The 21,144-nt window shown below is 37.6% G+C and overlaps 1 protein-coding gene across 1 annotated transcript in view; it reads right to left on the reverse strand.

Annotated features, from left to right (window-relative positions):
- Nucleotides 1-6,991: 6,991 nt before the first annotated feature.
- The window catches only part of HMGCLL1 (3-hydroxy-3-methylglutaryl-CoA lyase like 1), a 75,851-nt gene continuing 61,698 nt past the window's right edge, over nucleotides 6,992-21,144 (reverse strand). Inside the window, 2 exon segments of the mRNA XM_066314955.1 lie at nucleotides 6,992-7,930; nucleotides 12,045-12,170. Coding sequence (XP_066171052.1) covers nucleotides 7,817-7,930; nucleotides 12,045-12,170 — 240 coding nt within the window. The 3' untranslated portion in view covers nucleotides 6,992-7,816.

The following is a 21,144-nucleotide window of genomic DNA, read 5'->3' on the forward strand; positions in this document are numbered from 1 at the left end:
ATATTGCCACTTTGAATACAATAACTTTAGAAAGCATTTTTTGGTCTGAATGCCCACTGTAGAAAGTCACTTGCTTGGGGCTGAAGTGCCTGCTTCTCAAGAGAGAAGCTATGACCCATCTCATCATCTGTTTCCTATTCATTGTCTCTAGGCAAGACCCGAAGTGCCTAATTGTCCCCTTGCACTGTACTGGGAGTCATGGTCTCTAAATACCATTCTGGATCCCACTTTGTGGCTATGAACTCTGGATTTCTCCCTATAGCTGAGTTGTTTTGCTAGAATTAAGCTACTTACTACCAGTGAGTTGTCTTTATTAAATATTTGTAACAGTCTGGTTCTGGTGAGCACACAATAATGGACTGCTGTTTCTTATTCAACTGTTACCATAAATAGCACATGTATTGCCTTGTTATAATAGCATCTGATTAATTAACTTTATTTTGAAAGTGATTTTAATTTTAGTTTTAGTTTTAATTTTGTTTGAATTATCACTAAATGTAACTCACCTCCAGTTTTGACCATGAGATGACTGATTGAGGGTCACATCTAGTGCTAAATGACAGATCTGGGACTAGAGGTTAGTGTGATCAGAAAAGCAAGAATCCTCCTCTCCTCTCCTCTCCTCTCCTCTCCTCTCCTCTCCTCTCCTCTCCTCTCCTCTCCTCTCCTCTCCTCTCCTCTCCTCTCCTCTCCTCTCCTCTCCTCTCCTCTCCTCTCCTCTCCTCTCCTCTCCTCTCCTCTCCTCTCCTCTCCTCTCCTCTCCTCTCCTCTCCTCTCCTCTCCTCTCCTCTCCTCTCCTCTCCTCTCCTCTCCTCTCCTCTCCTCTCCTCTCCTCTCCTCTCCTCTCCTCTCCTCTCCTCTCCTCTCCTCTCCTCTCCTCTCCTCTCCTCTCCTCTCCTCTCCTCTCCTCTCCTCTCCTCTCCTCTTCCTTTGGCCTTTGGTAGCTTGCAAAATTATTACTGTAGAGCAAAATCTTAAATTGTGTTTGGGAGAGGCTTAGAAACCTTAAACAATTATTAAACTTGGATTTTCTCTGGCTTTATTATCTGCATAGACCAAAGAAAGGCCTTTTTGTTTCTCAATCAAATGTTCTGTCATTACTAAATCAGCATTTGGACAAAAATACAGAAACAGAAAAGTGAGGTTAGTTTGTTAAACAAAAAGACCTCCTTTAGCAGTCCAGAAATTTGCAACATCTGGCTTAACTCTCACCAAAATAGTATATTCATATTCTTAATTTTAAAACTGTGAGGTGGTAAGACTTCGAACTGAAAATACTGTTGAGAATGTGTTGGATATAAACATTTCATTATACAGGAAATATACTTCTGATATGAAACCTGTGCTGGTTTTTATTCTGACTTCAAAAACCAGTGAACCTTCCATGTCACAAAATTTGAGGAGATACATTTAAATTCAAATTTAACTAAACCTCAGTCAACAAGAACAAAAAAAAAAATACTTTCTTTCATTGAAACTTTTTGGTTTCTAATTATCTTATATTTAGATACTGGAAACCCAACTCATATATGTGCTTAGAGACACACACACCCTCTCTCAGAAACAAGTATGTAAAATGCGTTTGAAATAGGGTATGTTACTCTGAGAGACAGCAAAATATTTAGTGGCTATTGTGTTGTTCTGCAATTTTACAGGCTCTCTCTTAAGTTTAAATGCTTAATGGGAAATGTACATTCCCTCCACTCTATGTGTAAAAAGTAGTCTGTCAATTTTATCTTGGTGTTATTAAATAAAGGAATTTCTGCTGACATGATCCGTATTCCTGTGATTTTGATTATACTCTAACTGCTTCACACTTTTCTGAACAGAGAATCATAAAATCAGTTAGAAAAGACCTTTAAGATCTTTGAGTCTGACCATGATGGAAGAAAAAGCAGTATTTTGTAAGAGCTTCATTATTAAAATATTTTCCCCTGAAGTATGACATCTGCATCCAATACCCAGATGAGGAAAATTAAGTCTCATTGATGACAGGATTCCCAGGACATCATTTTGGGTAAGGATGTAGCATTCATCCTCTTTCCACTGGAGCTGGGACATCTCAAAGTGAAGGAATGAAGGCTGATTGGACTAGAGGGAGAAAGCATTTTTGTGTTACAGCACTCTCATCTGAAAGGGAGGATGCTGGGTTCCAATATTTTCTTTGAAGATTGTTTACGCATTTTATCTAACAATTATTGCAAATTAAATGTTTGAAGATTTTTTGAGAGAAGTACATAGGACTAGCTCCTATACAGTGTGAAGCTACAAGGCTGTAAATCCAAGTTTCTACTTCTGTCATGCAACAGTGAGTTTTGAATTCTTCAAAAAGAACATTTTTCCCTGGCTGTCTCACCTGCTTGTGTGGTCAAAAGAATGAGCTACTTGGATAGGCATGGGCTCAGCCTTTTGAAGCTGTTGAGGGAATCACACATATCCCAGTACTCTGAGCTAGATATCAGACCAAGCTAGGAACACAGAAGATGGATGGGAGCAGCACTAACGCCAGAAGATGGTGCCATAAACAGAGAACACCATTCAGTTCTTTTAAAAAATGACTGTGGCTGTCTTTCCACCAAGGAAAATACTAACCCTTATGTTCAAACTAGTGAAGATAACTAACTGCAGCTCATGTTGAGGCACTTCAGGAGTAGCATGGGGTAGGGAATTTTGCTGTTGGCTTTGCCAAGAAAACTCCCTCATCAGCATTTTGATATTTCAGACCACATGCTGAAGCCATTCAGTCTCCTATGAAGTGTGTAGGGAATCTTAGACATCACTGAAACAGCACAGATTTCCATCCTGCGTTGGAACATCTGAAGTTAGATAATGTCTCATTGAATTTTTTCAACTCCTGCCTCCCTTTCTGCCTGTAATGTTTAGTTAATGGAGGAAAGAAATGTTTCCCCAGTAACTTAAAAGAGATTTGTCTGCTATAAAAACACACAGGAACACCAGATTAAAAGGTAATCCTAAGAAAAAGCACTCAACATGGATTACAAGGTAACAAAGTCAACACAGGCATACACGTTAGTGACAGTTTATATTTGCTAAGGCTGTCTGCATGAACTGGTTAGTCAGAGCTGCTGAATCTGGCATAATACATGAGCATATCAGTTTCAATAAACAGTGAGACAGGTTTTATTTCAGCTTTAACACCACATATTGCAAAATCACAAATGCATTTAACCAGGCGGATACATGACAATTCCTTGACAAACATATCTCTTTGACATTGGTTTCAAAGGACTAAGTTGACTTTGGCTTTAGTCCTTCTGCCTACTGTGTTATTGTAGCAATGAAGATCAACACTGCATTACAGCAGGACTGTAGAGAAAAATAATCTTCAAAAGTATGATATAACAAAAGAAAAGCATTGATCAACAAGTCAAGAAAGGGAACTCATTTACTTCTTGCCACTCTTATACCTGTTTAGACACTTAGATACTTCACAATCAATGAAGAGAATTTAAGGCAGTGTTAGAAATCATAGAAAAATTCAGTGGCCGAAAGTAGCAATTTTCTGATATCACAGTAACTAAACAATATTTCTACTCCTTAAAACTAACTCAGTGAAAAAATATGCAGATCTTATACAGTCACACTAACTCTTTGGATAAGTATTATTTCATTTCAACAGCACTGATCCCAAACAGAAGAATTTTACCGCACAGACTTGTAGTCTTCATTTTGTGACTCCTTAATACAATAATAAAAGTTTTATGAACTTAAATGACACTATTAAAAGAGGAAAATTAGCCAAAGCCTCTCTGGACTTACTCACAACACTAGAATATTTAGTTCTTATTTCATAAGCTCTGGTTATACATGAAAATGAACCATTAAAGTGCTGGTCCAGAGCCAAGTTGCCCGAATACATAAAAGTTTAAACTACAAAGCAAGCTGCTTCTGGAAGACATTAGAACTGTATGGAATCTATGTCATTGCTGTGTTCTGGAAGGCACTGAAGAATGATTATGCCTATACTACTGGAACTGATCAACTTCTCCTCAAACAAAGCACACCAGTCATGCCTTTAACTATGTAATATCTTGACTTACAATTTTTATAATGACACAGTGATAAGAACACCTGGCCATGGAAGCCAAACACCTGGATGCAAGCCCTCCACAGCCAGGGGGCTACTTCAGGGTAAAGTGAAAGCAATGTATTCACTTGGGGACAGTGATAAGGACTAAAAGAGCAGATGCCACTAGTAATTATGGGTCACTCTGAATATAAGCATAAAGGTTTAGGAAGTCAGAAGCACTGGAGAGCCTCATCCCATGTCTTGACATGTTTTTGAAGGGGGATATTCTCAGCTGTTTTACTGTATGCTGAATTCAATGCTCCCTATGTGAGCGATGCATGCTTATGGCATAGCTATTGGATGAGTCTTTGCTATTAAAAGCAATAGATGCTTATTTTGTGAAGTCGGAGATTAGGTGTCAAAATGTTCATAGTCAAAATTCTGCCAGCACAGGAAAGCAGAGTAGCAGCAGTTTACATAACTAAAAAATGTTAATAGGCAGAACATAAGATGTCTCAGGATTCTCAGTCACACTACAAGTAAACAAGGATTTTATAGGGACTGCTCACCTGGACCCACAGACCTAAATCCATCCCAAGTGGCAACTTTGGCACATAAACACTGGGTTGGGGTTTGCTTTTTTTTATTCTGGCTCTTTCTGTCTTGTAAGAATCCTGACAATCAATCTATTTGTCTGTGACCTCCACCCTGCATTACTATAACTCATTATGTGGTTGATGCTGAACATGTGGGTAAAGTACGGGCTCCAGATGTGACTGCTCATCTTTTCCAGTGCTCACATCATTACAGAATAACAGACCTGCAATTAAGGTTCTACACAAGTTTCCAAGTAGTTTCTAAAACAGACCCAATAAAGAACTGAGACATTTTAGGTTGTTCATCCACATGATTTAATAGGTACCTTGTTTCACTGCATAGAGAGAATCAAGAGCCTTATAATTGCAAACCAGACAGTACATATGCCTAGATGCCTAGGATGCACTGTGCACAGAGGCATAAAAATGGACACTAGCTGCTCAGTTCCTTACTTGGCTGATAATTGAAGGCCTCACCACCATCTTCAAGGAAAAGAACCCTGCCATCTGTTGCAGAGGCACTGACATTCCTTTCTAGGGATTTTTCTGGTCTTGGGAATTTTTAAATCCATTCTACCCAGTGGCACAAATTCATCCAGATTTACTAGAAAGTGTGTTCTTTTTCAGTTCATAATCACAGGATAAGCTGAGCTGGAAGGGACCCACTATGATCATCAAGTCCAACTCCTGGCCATGCACAGCACCATCTCCAAGAGTAACACCATGTGCCTGAGAGCATTGTCCAAATATCTCTTGATCTCTGTCAGGCTGGTGCTGTGACCACTGCCCTGGGGAGCCTATTCCAGTGCCCAAGCACCCTCTGGGTGAAGAACATTTTTCTAATATCCAAGCTACACCTCCCTTGGCACAACTTCAGGCCATTCCCTCAGGTCCTGTCATGAGTGTATTTAATTTCCCCAGACTGAGCAGCAAGCTCAGTCTCAGTTCAGCTGTTTAGTCTCACATTCAGGTTTGCATCACAACTGCTTTTTTTCAAGGGCTGACTTCACTTTCAATCTTTGAGAAGCTCAGTATTGTTTATGTCAATTAAACATGCTAGCTCAGAGGGTCTTGGGTGGAAGAAAATTCACCAGGACCTACAAGAAAACTGCACACTTGAGCTCAAAATGAGCCAACTCTGTTCCTACAGAGAAAACTAAACAGGAAAATTTATTATTAAATAGAAAAGTATTACAGCAAGGTTAGTCACCTTCAGGAGTAAAAGGAGTAATAGAGTCTTTAAGATGTCAATTCTGGCAGCATGTTTAGGCTTAACTACTAATTATTAGAGTGAGTACAGTCTAAGTACTGCTGCAGTTTCTTCACCTCTTCATTGGGGTCTAATCTATTACAGATTTTTTAAGGGTGTGAATGGTTCAAGACCTAGTTTTATTTAAGTTCATGTTTTGATATATGAGCTATAGTGGCCACTAAATAGCAAAGCCCCAGCTGAAACAAGGGAAAAAGAGGGAAGAGTTTTTTTTGTGGTGATTCGATCATGCATCCAGGGCAGATCAAGCAAATCAGAGTGTAGTAGATTCTGCAGGAAAGATTTGGTATTTTGGAATGATAGGCAAGATATTTCTTGCCTCACCTGAACACATTTCTTTGTTTATCCTTTAACTTTCACCATGAGAAGAGTGAAACAAAGTAGCTTATATTAATTTTGACTATCATTACGGCATAAACAGGATAGAGGTATTATATCAAATTTATAGCTTTTTGTTGCCTGGAATGCAAAGATGGACTTTCTTAAGTTATGCCAATTCTAAACTACACAACTGGCTAAACAATCTCAGAAAAATTCACTTTGGTATTTCAAAGGCAAACCATGACTCAGCTGTAACTTGGCAGACTTGAGTTCCAGACAAAAAAATTATTCAGCCTTTTCTTTTTTTTATGTGTTATCTTTCACTTACTTTCATCTTACCTTTTGAAAAGATTTCACATATTTGAGGAATAATTGAGAACATGGATGACAACCACAGCCCAGGGTTTTGGATTTTCATGTCAACAGGCCATGTTCAGAAAAAATATAAACCAAGGTTAAGTACACGGAGAAGTACAGACAGATCCTACACAAGCAACGAGTAAGAGTACTGAAGTTTCAGGCTGAAAAACATGACAGTATTTTCATGGCACACTTGAACACTTATAAATAGGATAAGGCTCTTTGAACTTGTCCATTTGTTCATTATTGATCTAAAAATGACAGTGCAGTTCATTGGCATACTGTTGAACTGAGGCATTTAAAAGAACAGTATCATTATCAGTAGATCACAAAAAAATTTGTAAGTTGTCTCCTTTGTGTAAGCTAGTCCAAGCAAAATAATATTATCCTTAAAAACCTGTGACTACTGAAGGAGAATATCAATTTATAGCCTAGAGAGTGAAAAATCTAATTGTTTGATGAAACATTGTATGAAAATGTAGCCCCTTCTACACCATTATGAACCTGAATGATGTTGAAAACCTTTTCAAATTTTTTTTATTTGCTTCATATAATTAGGTTTTAATAAGTTGACCAAAAAAGGCAACTACAACAAATTTAACATATGTAACAAATAAGGAAATTTTCAGGAGGATTTGAAGGATCTGGCAGTGCGCCATTCACCACAATGTCTTGGAACAAGATAAAGTCATCCATAATTTAACAGATGTTAAATAAAATTTAAAAGAAGTTCTATTGCTAAAAAGTTCTTATGGTGAATTCAGATTTGGCTCTGTGTTCATAACACAGTGACTTGACAAATTAAAAGTGAGAATTCAGATAAATAAAATACATAATAGAATGGCCACACACAGTGTGAGATCTCATAAACTACTGAAAATATTTGCACTGCTCTGAAAGACATCTTGATTAAAATTTAACTATGTACTTACTGCTTCTCTCCGGTTTTCCTGAAAAGAACTAAAAATTCAATTTAAAACATGGTGTCCTGGTGTTTATACATTTTTCTCATCTGTAGAAGTACCAAGTACAGGTTTCTGTACTACAGTAATTTATTTCTTACTTACAAATCAGACCATTCCAGACAGTACAGCACAATAACTCTTCCCATTAAAAAATTATTTGTTGGTTCTATTTGGCTTCTTTGATGCAATGGTTTTCTTCTTTCTTTTCCTGATGCAAATGTCCTTGGTCAAGGTAAAAGGAAAGCATAATCAAGCTGCAAAAAGAAAAATCCATTTAATTGATAGTTCCAGTACTGAAGGAAGCTTGTGCAACCTTTGAGTTTGTTTTCTTGTTCAACGCTGTGCAGATGAAATTTCCAGCTTCCATCACGGCATGAAGATTTACTCCCTAAAAGAGATGAAAAATGTTAAGAATAATAAATGTACATGTTGAAAATCCTTAGACTACAAATTTTTGCTCCAGGCCTCCAATTTTTGCAAAGGGCCTTAGTCAGTAATTGCGATCAGTAAAGCTACAGTGATTTACAGATAGTTACAGTTTCTAGTTGTTTGAAAGGTTCTACTACTTTGAGAGTGATTTCCTGTCCCATCAAGAGTGGATCAAGTACTGGAGTAACATCTTTCAACCCCAAAAGAATCTGGAATAAAAAACTGGAATTACAAATAGAAGTTAGAAGAAAAACATAGTGTCTAAATATGTGCTATACTTCTGTATCATCCAACACTATAAAACTTTATGCTTGCAAGTGCCCCACTTGCCGCTCAGGAAAATTGAGGAAACACATTTTTATTGGCAACCAAATCCAGGGCTCCTGTACTCTCCTGAATAACTATAATTTCCTTCTTGAAGAAGTCCATTTCAACACAAAAATTAAAATTTACCTTGATAGCACAGCTGACCAAAACCTCACAACAGCTGCATCTGGCCATGCTAAAAAACATGTCCTTTGAGCAACTGTTTTTTAACTGTGATACACATCAGTACTTCTTGATTGCTAAAATTAAATCAGATCACTGATAAAAGAGGCAGAACCACTTAATTACGTCTCCTTTATTACTCATGTAGAGTAGAAGTTTTAAAGTTAGATCTTATAAGTGATATAAGTACTTGCTCCAAAGATGGCAATGTAGAAGCCAGAGTAAAGTTCCTGTAGAAAGGATGCAAAAGGAGACTTTGAACTGCCAATACACCGAGGATTCATTCAAAACTGGGAGAAGGGTGTTACTCTCCATTAAAGAGTACAAGGTGCATTGCACCAGAAATTACGCTTTCATCACACTTCCAAATTGATGCACTAATATTCCAACCAAAACTTGACTTAAATACATAATCCTTTAACTGGATGTGGCATTTATTTCCACATTCTGTGGCAAACTTTGTCTTTTCATTCTTGGAATTGGCTAAAAATGTTAATGAGAATAGAAATAACTTAGCAGAAATGTAATCAAAAACATTTTTAATTTGAAAAAAACACTAGCACCAGCTAAACTACATAGTTCAAATACATTCTTTTATGACTATCTCATTTTAATACAGTTATAACAAGGCTAATTTCAGCTTGTTCTGTTTATTCTTTATGGGTCATTACTTAGGTTTGGTCTGTAAAGTGCTATTGCGCATTACATAATCTAAAGATTTTTGATCCATCTGTGCTTTTTAACAAGGAAGAAATGAGCAACATACTACCGTTTACATATATGGTAGCTAGATTATGGAAGATGTCAAAATAAACTCCCCAAACTACACAAGTCATGTTTTCATCACTGCAACACTGCAAAATGTGGTATGTGTTGATGAGAAACATGCCTTCACATTCATTAAATTGAATATATGAACCTCTGTTTTTTATACTGTCCTCCTTAATATAAGTATTGTGAACCAAAGAGGACTACCATGAGGGCACAAACCCCAGCATTCATTAGCAGACTCAGAGATGGGAATGGGACAGGAGTAGGGGTTTTTAAGGTTGTCAACAAAACAATGTGTCTTCAGATAGATACTCAGAATGCACTTACTAATATACTTGGTAATCATTCCATATATCCAGGATTACTCCTTCGCACCAAGGAATTAATTTCACCCTCAAAAAACCCAAAGAAAAGTGCCTCTAATATTATTTATAAACTTGGATGGGTGCTTAAATCACAAAAGCTTTTGCCAGAAGGCAAAATCCTTTAATTCTCATTGACTTCAAAATTACTTTACATTTAGTCTGCCAAAGAATAATATCACAGGTCACTTCTTGATTACATGTTGTGAAGAATAGCATTGAAAAAGCATTGATTATTTTGATGTATCTAGTCAATCTGAACCCTAAAATTCAGATATCACAGAATACTCTGAGTTTGAAGGGACCCACAGGGACCATCAAGCCCAGTTCTTAAGTGATGGGCCCATATGGGGATTAAACCTGTGACCCCGGTGTTATCAGCACCATGCTCTGACCAACCGAACTAAAATAATGTATGGTTAAATACTGCCCAACATTGCCTGACACTAAGGGTGAGTTCAGTCAGCTGACTGAAAACTTTAGTGTATAGTTGAGATGAACATGAGAAAGTGCTCCTTGAAAATGGACATCATTATAAATTACAATTTCATTTTGTGCCATTACACAAAAATGAACATATTAATAGTTTTCTTCAATAGTGATTTTACAAAATTGGCAATGGTATGAAAAACAACTAACCTCATAAGGGAAAAAATGGCAATAACTTTGACAGTTCAGGTCTCTCATCTAGTAATACACTATTTAATGAGCCAGAAAGGATTCAAAATGCAAAGCCTTGTGTTTTGCTATTGCATAATCTAAAATCTAAAATTACACAAAACCAAAATAAAACACAAACAAAAGAACACAAACCAAACAAAAGAAGAACTAAGCATTTGATGGTGAGATTTGTCTCCATGGGATTTGGTATCAAACTTTAGGACAAGCTGGATTCTTGCTTGGCCACCAGATTGTTAATAGATTAATCAATCTTATCAAGAAGTCTGAGACATGGTATATTTCACATAATCAGGCTATTTTTGCTTAATTACTTCCTTTTGCTATGAGTCAGTTGGAAAGGTCAATGAGTATTTTGCCCGAGGAAAGACTATACTAAAAGCCTAAGTCTAAGATAACAGCAATGTAAAGTGAAATGCACAATTTCTCCTCCTTATTTCAAAGAATTGTGTTGTTTCAAACAAATATCTTTCAAACATCTTCTTCATAAAGAAAAGATACCCCAAAGTGTGTACAAACTCTGTTCAAAACAGAGTCCACGTGTACAGTGGACACTTGTGATTGAACACTTTCTAAATATGTGTCTGACATCTACCCTGAGCTCCCTAAAAAGCAAATGAGAGCAGATAAATGCTTATGGTAAAATCTGTAAGGCACTGAATATGCTTTAACAGTACCCAGAATGTCCAATTCAGAAACGAGTTCTGTAATCCTTTCATGTCAAGGAACTCCATTGGCATGTACACCACACAAACTGCAGCCTACAAACAAGTGATAAGTTCCAGTGAGCTCCTCAGTGATTCAGATCTTCCTATTTCAGATATCAGGCATTTAGATTTCTTTCTGCTTTTAAATGCAAACCACCTTACTTTGTAGTTTTGGCAGTTCTTTATATGTTCTCCTTTGAACTTGACTCTCCAAGTCTATGTGTAAATTAAACATAAAGCAATGCCTGAGTTAGCACAAACTCATTATGACACATATCCAGAAAAATGGGGACTGACAGGAAGACCAAAGACTACATTTATTGATCAGGCAGTAACTGAGTCCTAGGAATACAGAATAATTAACATGCCAACCAAGCCAGGGATACTGAATGTGTGCTCTTGAGGTGTGGATGCACACTAGTAAGGTTCATCAAGGCACAGCTCAGTGAAAATAAGCTGCTCCACCTCTCCTCCAAGAACAGGGCAGTTAATAAAAATGACTGTGAAGCCTCCTAGCCAGTAACAGCTTCTGTACAATTTTGAAATATATTAAATGGATACCTGAGAAATAACAATGTCCTGTGCTTTGCTGCTAAACACCACAGTTTTCTTCAACTTTGAAGTCAGAAAAATTGACAACATATTAATAAGCACTGTGAGCCAAATCCAAAACTGTGACAAAAGCTGCACTCTGCTCAGTTTTTCCACAGCTGAGATGATCAGCCTTCTGGAGCTGCAATGTCTACGGTACTGAATTTTTTCTGCTTACTGAGGCAGAGCAATGACACAAAGCAGGTGCTACTAAGTTCCTCGATAGCTCCAGGTAGGAAGCAGTGGATTATTCAAATTATGTTAAATACACAAACCATTTCTAGTCTAAATTGCTGATGAAGACAATATCATTCCTGTTATGTGTCAAGCCATATTAAAGCATGGAGTTTGCAAAACCTGCTATGGACTCTGAATATTTTACTGTACAGCACAAGTTATTGTAAGGTACATATCATATGTTTCCTAGAAATTTTTTTTTCCTTGAAATCTTAAGTAGAAAGTTAAAATATCTTACTGTGTTGATCCCCAGACCATTCAGCATGTATATCACATCCTCTGTAGCTACATTTCCAGTAGCACCTTTTGCATAGGGACAACCACCAAGTCCTGCAACAGATGAATCCACTACAGCAACTCCCATCTGGAAAATAACAATACAAAAATGAAGCATCAGCACAGAGTATAATTTTTCATAAATGGCAGGCCATATGTATTAGTTATCATGCATAAAATATGCATTTCTCCACAAATGGATATGTTCCTTGGAGGAAATTCCTTATGCCTTTAGTCCTGACATCCTGATAAGGTAAGACTTTTCAAACACAGGATATGGAACAAAGAACTAATGGTCCATTACACACGATTTTGGCAGATAAGATGATTGCTCTTTTATAGACAGATGCTTTTCTCCCTTTGTCTTTCAACTTAGTGTTTTTAAATAACCAGCATCTAGTATGAAAGATTTTCATGCAAAAAAAAATATAAATCAATGGAAGTTTGGCATAGATATATATAGGTTCTGAGCCTGGAATATTTTTAAGAGAATACTTGGTGTACAGTGTTAAGCTTTCTCATTTAAACTAGACTTTTAATTTAAGACTTGAAAAAACATTCAGCTGTGGTAAACTCATAATTGTTTGGTTTTTATTTTCTTCCTGCTGCATTCCTCTCTCTTCTGATCCATTCAGCTTACTCATGATAAAATATAGTAAACCAGTTACCAACTCCACTCAGATATCACTCAGGAGATAATATTACATTTCCTATGGGATAAAGTCTTCCCTATGAGACTGATAAAGAAGGGGACAAAAAGCTGAGCCAGTGACTTCCACTGATATATTCAGTGAGATTTTGCACCCTCTTCCTTCTGTGACTTGATTTTAAAATAAAACTAAAACTGGAAAGCAATCTTTTTCTGTTACAACATATTAGGTATGTGCTCCAGGACACTGGGGCTCCCTTGTCAGAGAAAGCTCTTCAGTCTTGCCCTTGCCTCTGGAGGCATTCAGGCTCTACAGAGAATCAGAAGAAGGCAAGAACAATTATTAGATCTTCAGAGACACAAGCTCCTCTCTGCCTTAAGCACACACAGGGTTCCCTTTTCCCACAGGAATAATTTACACAGACATACACCAAAACTGTAAGACAGGTCAGGCAGACTGAAATTCAGGACAGGAATTCCTGTGCAGAAATAAATTTTCAAAACCCTGCCTTTGGGTACAGAGAGATTCAGAGGTTAAAGCCTGTTACACACATATGCAAGTCAGGAAGTTTGACTGCAGGCCTTAGACTGCACAGATTGCTGATCTCCCTTCTGAGGAACCTACCTGTCCCTGCAGGCTGGTCTGGGAGCCTGAGCTTCTCCTTCACAGGCATGCACACAACTAGCTTGCAAGGTAGACAAATGATCTTGCATGTTGCAGTTGCTAAGCCCCCTTTCCAAATACACCTATTAGTTGGGGTTTTAGTTCTGCAACAAACTACCCCAATGTGGGGTTTTTTGTACTTGCTTCTAGTTTTAACAGTGCATTCCATAGTTTTATCAGCCTTACAGGCTCTTTGAACTCCCAACATCTCTAGAGAGCAATAATAAAGAATGAAGCATTGTCCCAGGTCCTATTCTTCGACAGAGAATATTATCTTGATCTAGGTAGCTGCTAAAAGCCTGTATTAAAGACCTTAAAGGAATCAAGGTGCATAATTGTGACAGGCAAGAAAGTACTATTTAATATTGCTCACACAATGAGAGTCTCTAAAAAGAGATACTGTACTTGAAGGTACACCAAAATCTGTGACTTATGGAGTAAATCACCAAAATGCATGTTTCACATTTCAGTCACTTGTCACACTCTTTGTCTGCGTCAGCCACCGGTCAGAAAATTTGTTATTTGACACATCTGTGTCCAGTACACAGAGGATATGCATTTAGGACAGCTGGAAATTCTATCTTGTTTTGCACTAGCTGCTAAGATTCATACATTTCCTCTAGAAGTTATTGCTCCAAGCTCCACGGTGGCAGCTTTCAGCTTGCAAGTGTCCATCCAGAGACACACATAAGGCTCCTTATTGGAAAGATTTAGGGTATGATGAAGGTCTGCAGAAAAAAAGTGTCTAACATGTGGATGTACAGATTGATACAAGCATGATCCCATTACTATGCTCTCTCAGTCTGATTTTAAGATTAACATCAGAAATCATTGTTTCTGAGATGAAAAGATAAAAGAAAGGGTTTTCATGGAAGTTTTCCTAATCTGTAAGGTTATGTTGTAAATTCTAGAGCATTCTCATTCATGTACTCATTCATGTACTCATTTTCAGTAACTTTTACATAGGGATAAAACTATAAATAATGTGGTGAGGTACCTCATGGCTGTTAAATTCCCAAGAAATATCACCAGACTCAGGAACAGCTTCAGTAGCATATAAACAGTCACTTTCTAATACCAGAAAATCATCTCAATAAATTCTTGTCCTTTCACACAAATGGGAAAAAAGAATCAGCTAAATATTATTTGGTAAAAACAGCCAAAAAAGTCAGCATCTTGTTCCAGTCCTTCCCAGGGCACTCACTGTAAGCAAAAACAATAACAATATTCTCCACATTAAAAGGGCATGTTTTCTAAAGGCACTGAATATATATATATATTAATTCTTGATATCCTTGTACAAATACTAGTGATGCCACCATAATTCTGAATTTGCAGTGCAAATGTCACAGCAGTGGGGTACAGTTTTCTTATAATTGTTTGTTGAAAGCGTTGGCGACCATATGGGTGGATACAGGATATTACAGCAACTTGAAGGTAACACGAAACACCTATCTTTGTCTAACAACACTCTTGTATTCTCAGGGAGCCTTGTCTGAGTTATTCAAAGTACCCTCACTGGAAGCTGGAATAAACTCAGACAATTTATCTCATCACAGATGCAAGAACATGTAAACCCTGACTCTTTCTGCTGGCTAAGCAGTGGGAGCAGTAATTTCCACATGATGGACAATGATAATTGCTCTGTCTTTTAAATCATTGACTGTTTTGGCTAAACAGAAAAATGGGAGAAGGTCTAATAGCACCCTTACATTAGTAGCATCCTTGTGGGGAGAACTTTAACCCCAGTACAGGACACTGAACCCATTCCTTTCAGAAACAGTGTATAAACATGAAGTCTCTAAAATTGTATCTCTATAAGGATGTATTTGTTATTTGAACATTAATCCAGTGGTAGACAAAGTCTAAACATGGCATATATAATACAGCAACCCTGACTGACCTCCAAATCTGAGAGTTCTTCAAATCAGTGGTCTTAATATCACCTGCAGTGAGCAGGTGTCTCTACTTTAAGATAATATTTTTAAAGTTCTCTTCACAATGCTTTTGATAGGATATCTATTGCAAGGTACTGCTATTTCAACAACAGGTCAGCTGCATCTGTCTGCTCTTGCATTGTACAGACAATAATAATATTTTTGCTGACTCAAGGACAGAATCACTCCAGTTCATCTTCAGTGTGGCCCCATTCAAAAAAGTCCCTTAATAATCCATACTCTAAGCTCCAATCTAACAGTGCTAAAAACAGATGTTGGAAAACATCCCTCAGCAATGCTACTAACTAATTTGGAGGTTGATATTGCAGCCCAGCCTGTCCAAGCACAGTCTGAAATAGCACCTAATAAATAACTTCTCTGCACGTTTGAACAGCTATGAAGCTGTTTTGCTTTTGCAGCCATTAAAAGCACTAATGCTCTAAAAAAGCTCTAAAGTACAACCTAAAAATTGACAAAATATGTAAAACAAGGTATTTTTCTTCATCACATCTTCCATATTTGACACATTTTTACAGGAAATAATGAGTTTCAATCCTTTTAGCAATCCAAGCTTGCAAAAAGTTCACTGTCAATACGTAAAAAGTCCACAGTCTCAGTGTCGCTTCCTGACAGGCACTAAATTGTGCTGACAGTCATGAGAAGTTGTACTGCAGCTATTTCATAGGATATGTCCTAGATGAGCATTCACTGAGCTGCTTACATATGGACATGTGGGGGGTGAACAATGCCTTGGCTTCCCAGACAACTATAGTACTTCAATATTTTTTGACACTTTTTGATAATCACAAAATTCCTGACAGTGGTTCCTGAATACCTTCCAAACTTTAGCTTTGGCTAGCTTTAGCTTACTCTCTAGAGAAGGCAAAGGACTTCTTGGTCCTGTCCCATGCTAACTTCCTAATTCCCCAATGAGAAAGCAAGGAATTAAATTCATCACCTTTGTCAAACAGCCAATTTTAACAGGAAACCATTATTGCCAGTGAATAATAAATGCTTCATGTTTCTCAGTTTGCTTTACTAGCTCTCTATAACTTCTTGTTGGGACAGTCAGTCTCCTTCCTTACTGATCTTTAAACCTGGTTTGTCTGGCAGAAGTTTAACTTTGTCTCTTAAAAATGGCAAGGTCAGCATCAGTAACTCTAGGAAAGTATGTGGTATAAATCAGAAGCTATAAATCAGGTCTAAATAAATTAGGCTTCTTCTAAACTATGTGATTTTGAAAGCATAATATCAAGGATACAAGGTATGCATTGAACAAGAAAATACGTGTGCCACAGCCCTGTGAAGTTCAGTGCCCAATGTCTTAAAGATAGGTGCATGCAGATATGCCAAAGAATGGCTGCTTTAGTTCAGCATTTGTTCAATGAAAAGAGAAGGCAAGGAAGAACAAGTACAATATGTCAGGTCAAAGGCTGCCCACACAAAAGGAAGTACAAGACTGATGCTATTTAATCCTGCAGCCTGGTCAGTGCCCAGATGGCACTCTTGGAATGGTGTGGTTCTTACATATTGCTGCGTCTCTCTGGCATCAGCCTGCTACCCACTACTACATGGTATCTGGCAGAAACACCCTCTCCTCTAGAGAGACACAGAGAGAGAAATAACAATGCCAGCAGCAATGCTTTGTGAGTTGCAGTGGCTACAAAGACCCTTCCATAATTCACGCTGTCAAGTTGTCTAAAATCAAAGCTTGCCACTCTCCTGTATTTCAATAAAATAAGTGCATGCAAATAAATACTATTTTGGTATTTAAGGAATTAAAAGCATCATTTTTTATGTATAAGGCAATCAAATGGGATAACATACTCTGTGGAAATCCCTGAAAGTTATCTTCATGTCCTTCCTGCTTCTTTTTTCTCTGCTTTTGCTAAAGGTTAAGACATCACAAAACTGCTTTTCAGAGTTAACACCATCCCTACTGACCACAGGGTGTCACTGTTACATTAAAATCTCTGATTTCCCAGTTCACGTCGATCGAAAATTAATCCATTCATCGAGGGGGAAAAAAAATCCTTTTCTTCCAAAACATATTGAGATGCAAGCAATTTGTGGGCAGACGTGCCACATAAAATAGGTTAATACTGCATTCCTTTAACTCACTGTACACATCTTTTCATATTGCTACTGACACATTTATTATAAGCAAAGCTGGCAATGACATCTAGAGTTAAAGTTCCCTAACACTTTCTGTCATAAGGCCCCACTTTCAATTGTTTATTACTTTGTCAGCCTTTAACTCCTGGAACTTATATTTTCCATACCTTTTCTCTACCTCAGACTAGATTGTTTTGAAAGTTTTAGTAAAAAATGGGTTTGGCCACTTCCGGGAACAAGTTTTAGAGGAAGAAAAACACTCTGTTACATTAATATTCAATAAGTTTTACATGGCTTTCTTTTGAGATGTTTTTGTAGCTTTGCACTCTCAAGTTTGGCACAGAAGGGATACTGATCTTAAGAGATCACAGTCTGGACTTAGTTACAAGCTTAGGGAAGTTCCACCTTATTTCCACCTTATTGTCAGGAACTGGTCAGTCTGGGAGTTAAAATGCCCAAGGGTCAAGACAGCAGCAGCTGACCACGATTATTTCTTAACCTCAATAAAGAATTCTGAAGCAATTTCTCTGAGACTGAGTTGGAAAATCTGTGTCTCTGACTGACAATGTATCACCTGCACAAAAAGCCTGAGCAGTGAGGTCTGTGTTGCAGATCTGACTCTTCAGAAAACATTCATAGATGTTTAGGGGGAATCAATGCCATTCGACATGAGACTGGTTTTGAAATTTTGGAATGCTAAAAAACTCCTACGCCATAACAAAATTAATGAAGCAGATGTTCACAAACCATTATTCTTATTGCCTTTTTAGGGTTATTATGCTTCTTTTAGGAATATGTGCACCCTTTTATTTAAAAACACTGGGTTTGCTGGTATGAGGATGTGTTCAGCTAGAGCTCTCCCTTGCTAAGGATCACAAAACTGCAGGGGGAGCAGGAGGCACACCAAGGTCTTGTGGGAACCCATGAAGACGCAATGATCATCAAAACAGTAAGCGACTTTCCAGTCTCCCTTCCTTCCCTCCCCAGGCAAGCCAGGGCATTGCCAGATGCTGCTGCTGACTCAAAGTAAGTAGCTACTGGCTCAGATGCTCTTCAGCAGAAGTTGCTGCTCTCAAGCAAACCTATGATAGTTTAACAATTTATCTGCTCACTATGTCATGAAATAACCTGATCTATAAGCACAAGGCATTTGTTCTACAGACAAAATTTTGGACACAGTCAGAAGACCAATGAAATAGGTAGGGCAGAGAAATCAATCTTGGGATCTGGAGGGAAAGGGGAAACTAGACAAAGGGGAGCTTTGGCTTAGGCTGGGACAGAACTGTCTAGTCCAGAGGTGCAACAGCTGTGCTAGGTTGCTGTGCCCAACATAAAGTCAGGTAACAAGAAGGTTTTTCTCATATGCTACATGCCACTGTAAAAATCACTAAAAATAAACTGGAAAACAAACAGAGGGCTTTGAATGGACAGGGAAGATAGATGATTACTTAACTCCATGGTAAAGTTACTGAAGGCAGCTTTGGGAGAGGAAAATTTAGCTGGGATTGGACAAAAAATGTTTGGAGCTGCTGACCATTAAGGTCTAACGAGGAAAGAAAAACAAAACCACTTATTTCCATGGATGGCTCACAGAGGATAAGCTGAGTAGACACATACCCACTAAAATAAAATGGCTGAATTATCATAATATGGGATATCAGCTGAGAATTAGTTGAATGAAGGACAGAACAGGTAAAAATCAATGTTTGAGATGCAGGGCGCAGACAGTGCACTTCTCTGTGAGCCACAATACTAAAAAGGGCAAAGGACTACTATGAAAAATCAGAGAAAGACACTGATTTGAAAGGTCTAGCATTTGAAGTGCACATGGCAAATGTGGAACATGTGAGTCTATCAATGAAAATGGCAAATCCAACCCAAGCATGGCAGTATTTGAAAAGGTCACTTTTTCCTACACGCAGAGAGCACATAATGAAGTTAATCTATTTTATGTACCCCTTTTACTGTATCTGTACCTTAGAAAGAAACTAGAAATTCTTTTGATCTTGTTTTTTGCCCTTGCTAGCTTCTGCCAACTCCCAACCCTTCTAGTAAGGAAGACCAATTTGTGCTGAGTCACTCTTCAGCTTAAGCTGGGTGACCAAATTGTTCCTGGAGGTGTAATTTCCCTCACTTCTAACCAGAACACTTGCAGCGTTATGCATTAAGTGGCAGTGGACACGATGTACCAATGTGAGCAAACAAAATAGATGGATGACAGAAAACATCTATTATTTTAACATAAATTTGCAGCAATGACAGCATTTATAAAAACATAGAGAAAGTAGGGCAGAACTATTTTCATTCCACAGTAGCATTATCGTATATCAGCATCAGGGTATAGGAAATTATCATATATCAGCATCAGCATTTTAAATGACATCTGACTTCAATTCAGCCTGAGCCTTCATGCATTGTTACAATTTTTCAGATTATTTTAGAATGTACCACAAGGATATGCAGAATCTTGAATCCTAGCTTGGTCTTTACATAATCCATAGTATCTTTTGCAATTTATATTAATATACATAATAGATTGTACTTGGAATACATAATATATTTTTGTAAGTTATTTTCTAATGTAAGAGATTCCTTTTCTCATTTCTGGAGATAAATCTCACAACAGAAATGAACAATTGTGCATCCTACTCGAGCTGAACAGATATATATCTCCATCATTCACTATTCCTCCTTATTAGATTTAGAGTCAACCAAAATAACTTGCACAGTTAATGCTGTTAAATAAAATTTGCACTTTTTATTCAGACTTAACAACTATTTCAAATCTTTCTTAATTCTATTTTCAGAATCACCTGAGTGGAAAAATACTTTATTCTACTTTAGTATGTAGGATATACAGAGGTTCAGAGATTCTGCTCACCAATACTCATTGACAAACCACACTCAGCATAATGAAAAGTGGATCTACAAGATGTATGGTAAACTAACCTTAGAAACAAAAAGTCCTGGCATTTGTTACATCTTCTGGATTGCACAGGTGCATATCCATCTTCTCCCAAATATGGAAAATAAGAACTGCATCCTCTATTTCAAATACTTTTAACCTATTTACAGCTAGACTGAAGAAAATATTTATCATCACAAAGTATAAAGCCAAATGTCCCTTTTTCTTCAGGAGCACCAAAGATTAACAGATTAGAATGTTTTCCACATGTCCACTTTACTGTCAAGAGAATATTAAAGAAGTTTTCCAGCTTCCGCAGCTCAGCCAGATGTCAATGGATCCCACAGTGAAGCAAAATTGGCAGAGTAGCCTTCTCATGACCCCGGCATTGTTTTATCAAGGATCAGTTTAAAAGTATAAAGGGCCATTTCTTGCTGAGATCTGTAATGTTTTTCAGCCCTTTTCCCCTGCAATTATACAAAAGTGCTGACTTTGTTGAACTACTGATACGCAGTAGTATTTCTTATGACTTCTCTCACACTGTGCTATAATTGCTGTTTATGTTGGCACAAGAAAAGTACCACGTCTTGTTTTCACTGTACATTTCCGGACTCTGGTTTCAGTAACATCAGTGTAGGATATTGTACTGGGCATAAGTTTTGTTGTGTAAACATTAACTGGTAATTTACCCTGTCAATCTCTGCAGTATGGCTTCTAATTACCAGAGGTTGAGGGGCTTCAGATGGACATTTTATGAAATATTTACAGTAGCTATCCTGCTTATTCTTTTTT

This window comes from Sylvia atricapilla, chromosome 3 (assembly GCF_009819655.1).
Source record: "Sylvia atricapilla isolate bSylAtr1 chromosome 3, bSylAtr1.pri, whole genome shotgun sequence".
Lineage (NCBI taxonomy): Eukaryota > Metazoa > Chordata > Aves > Passeriformes > Sylviidae > Sylvia > Sylvia atricapilla.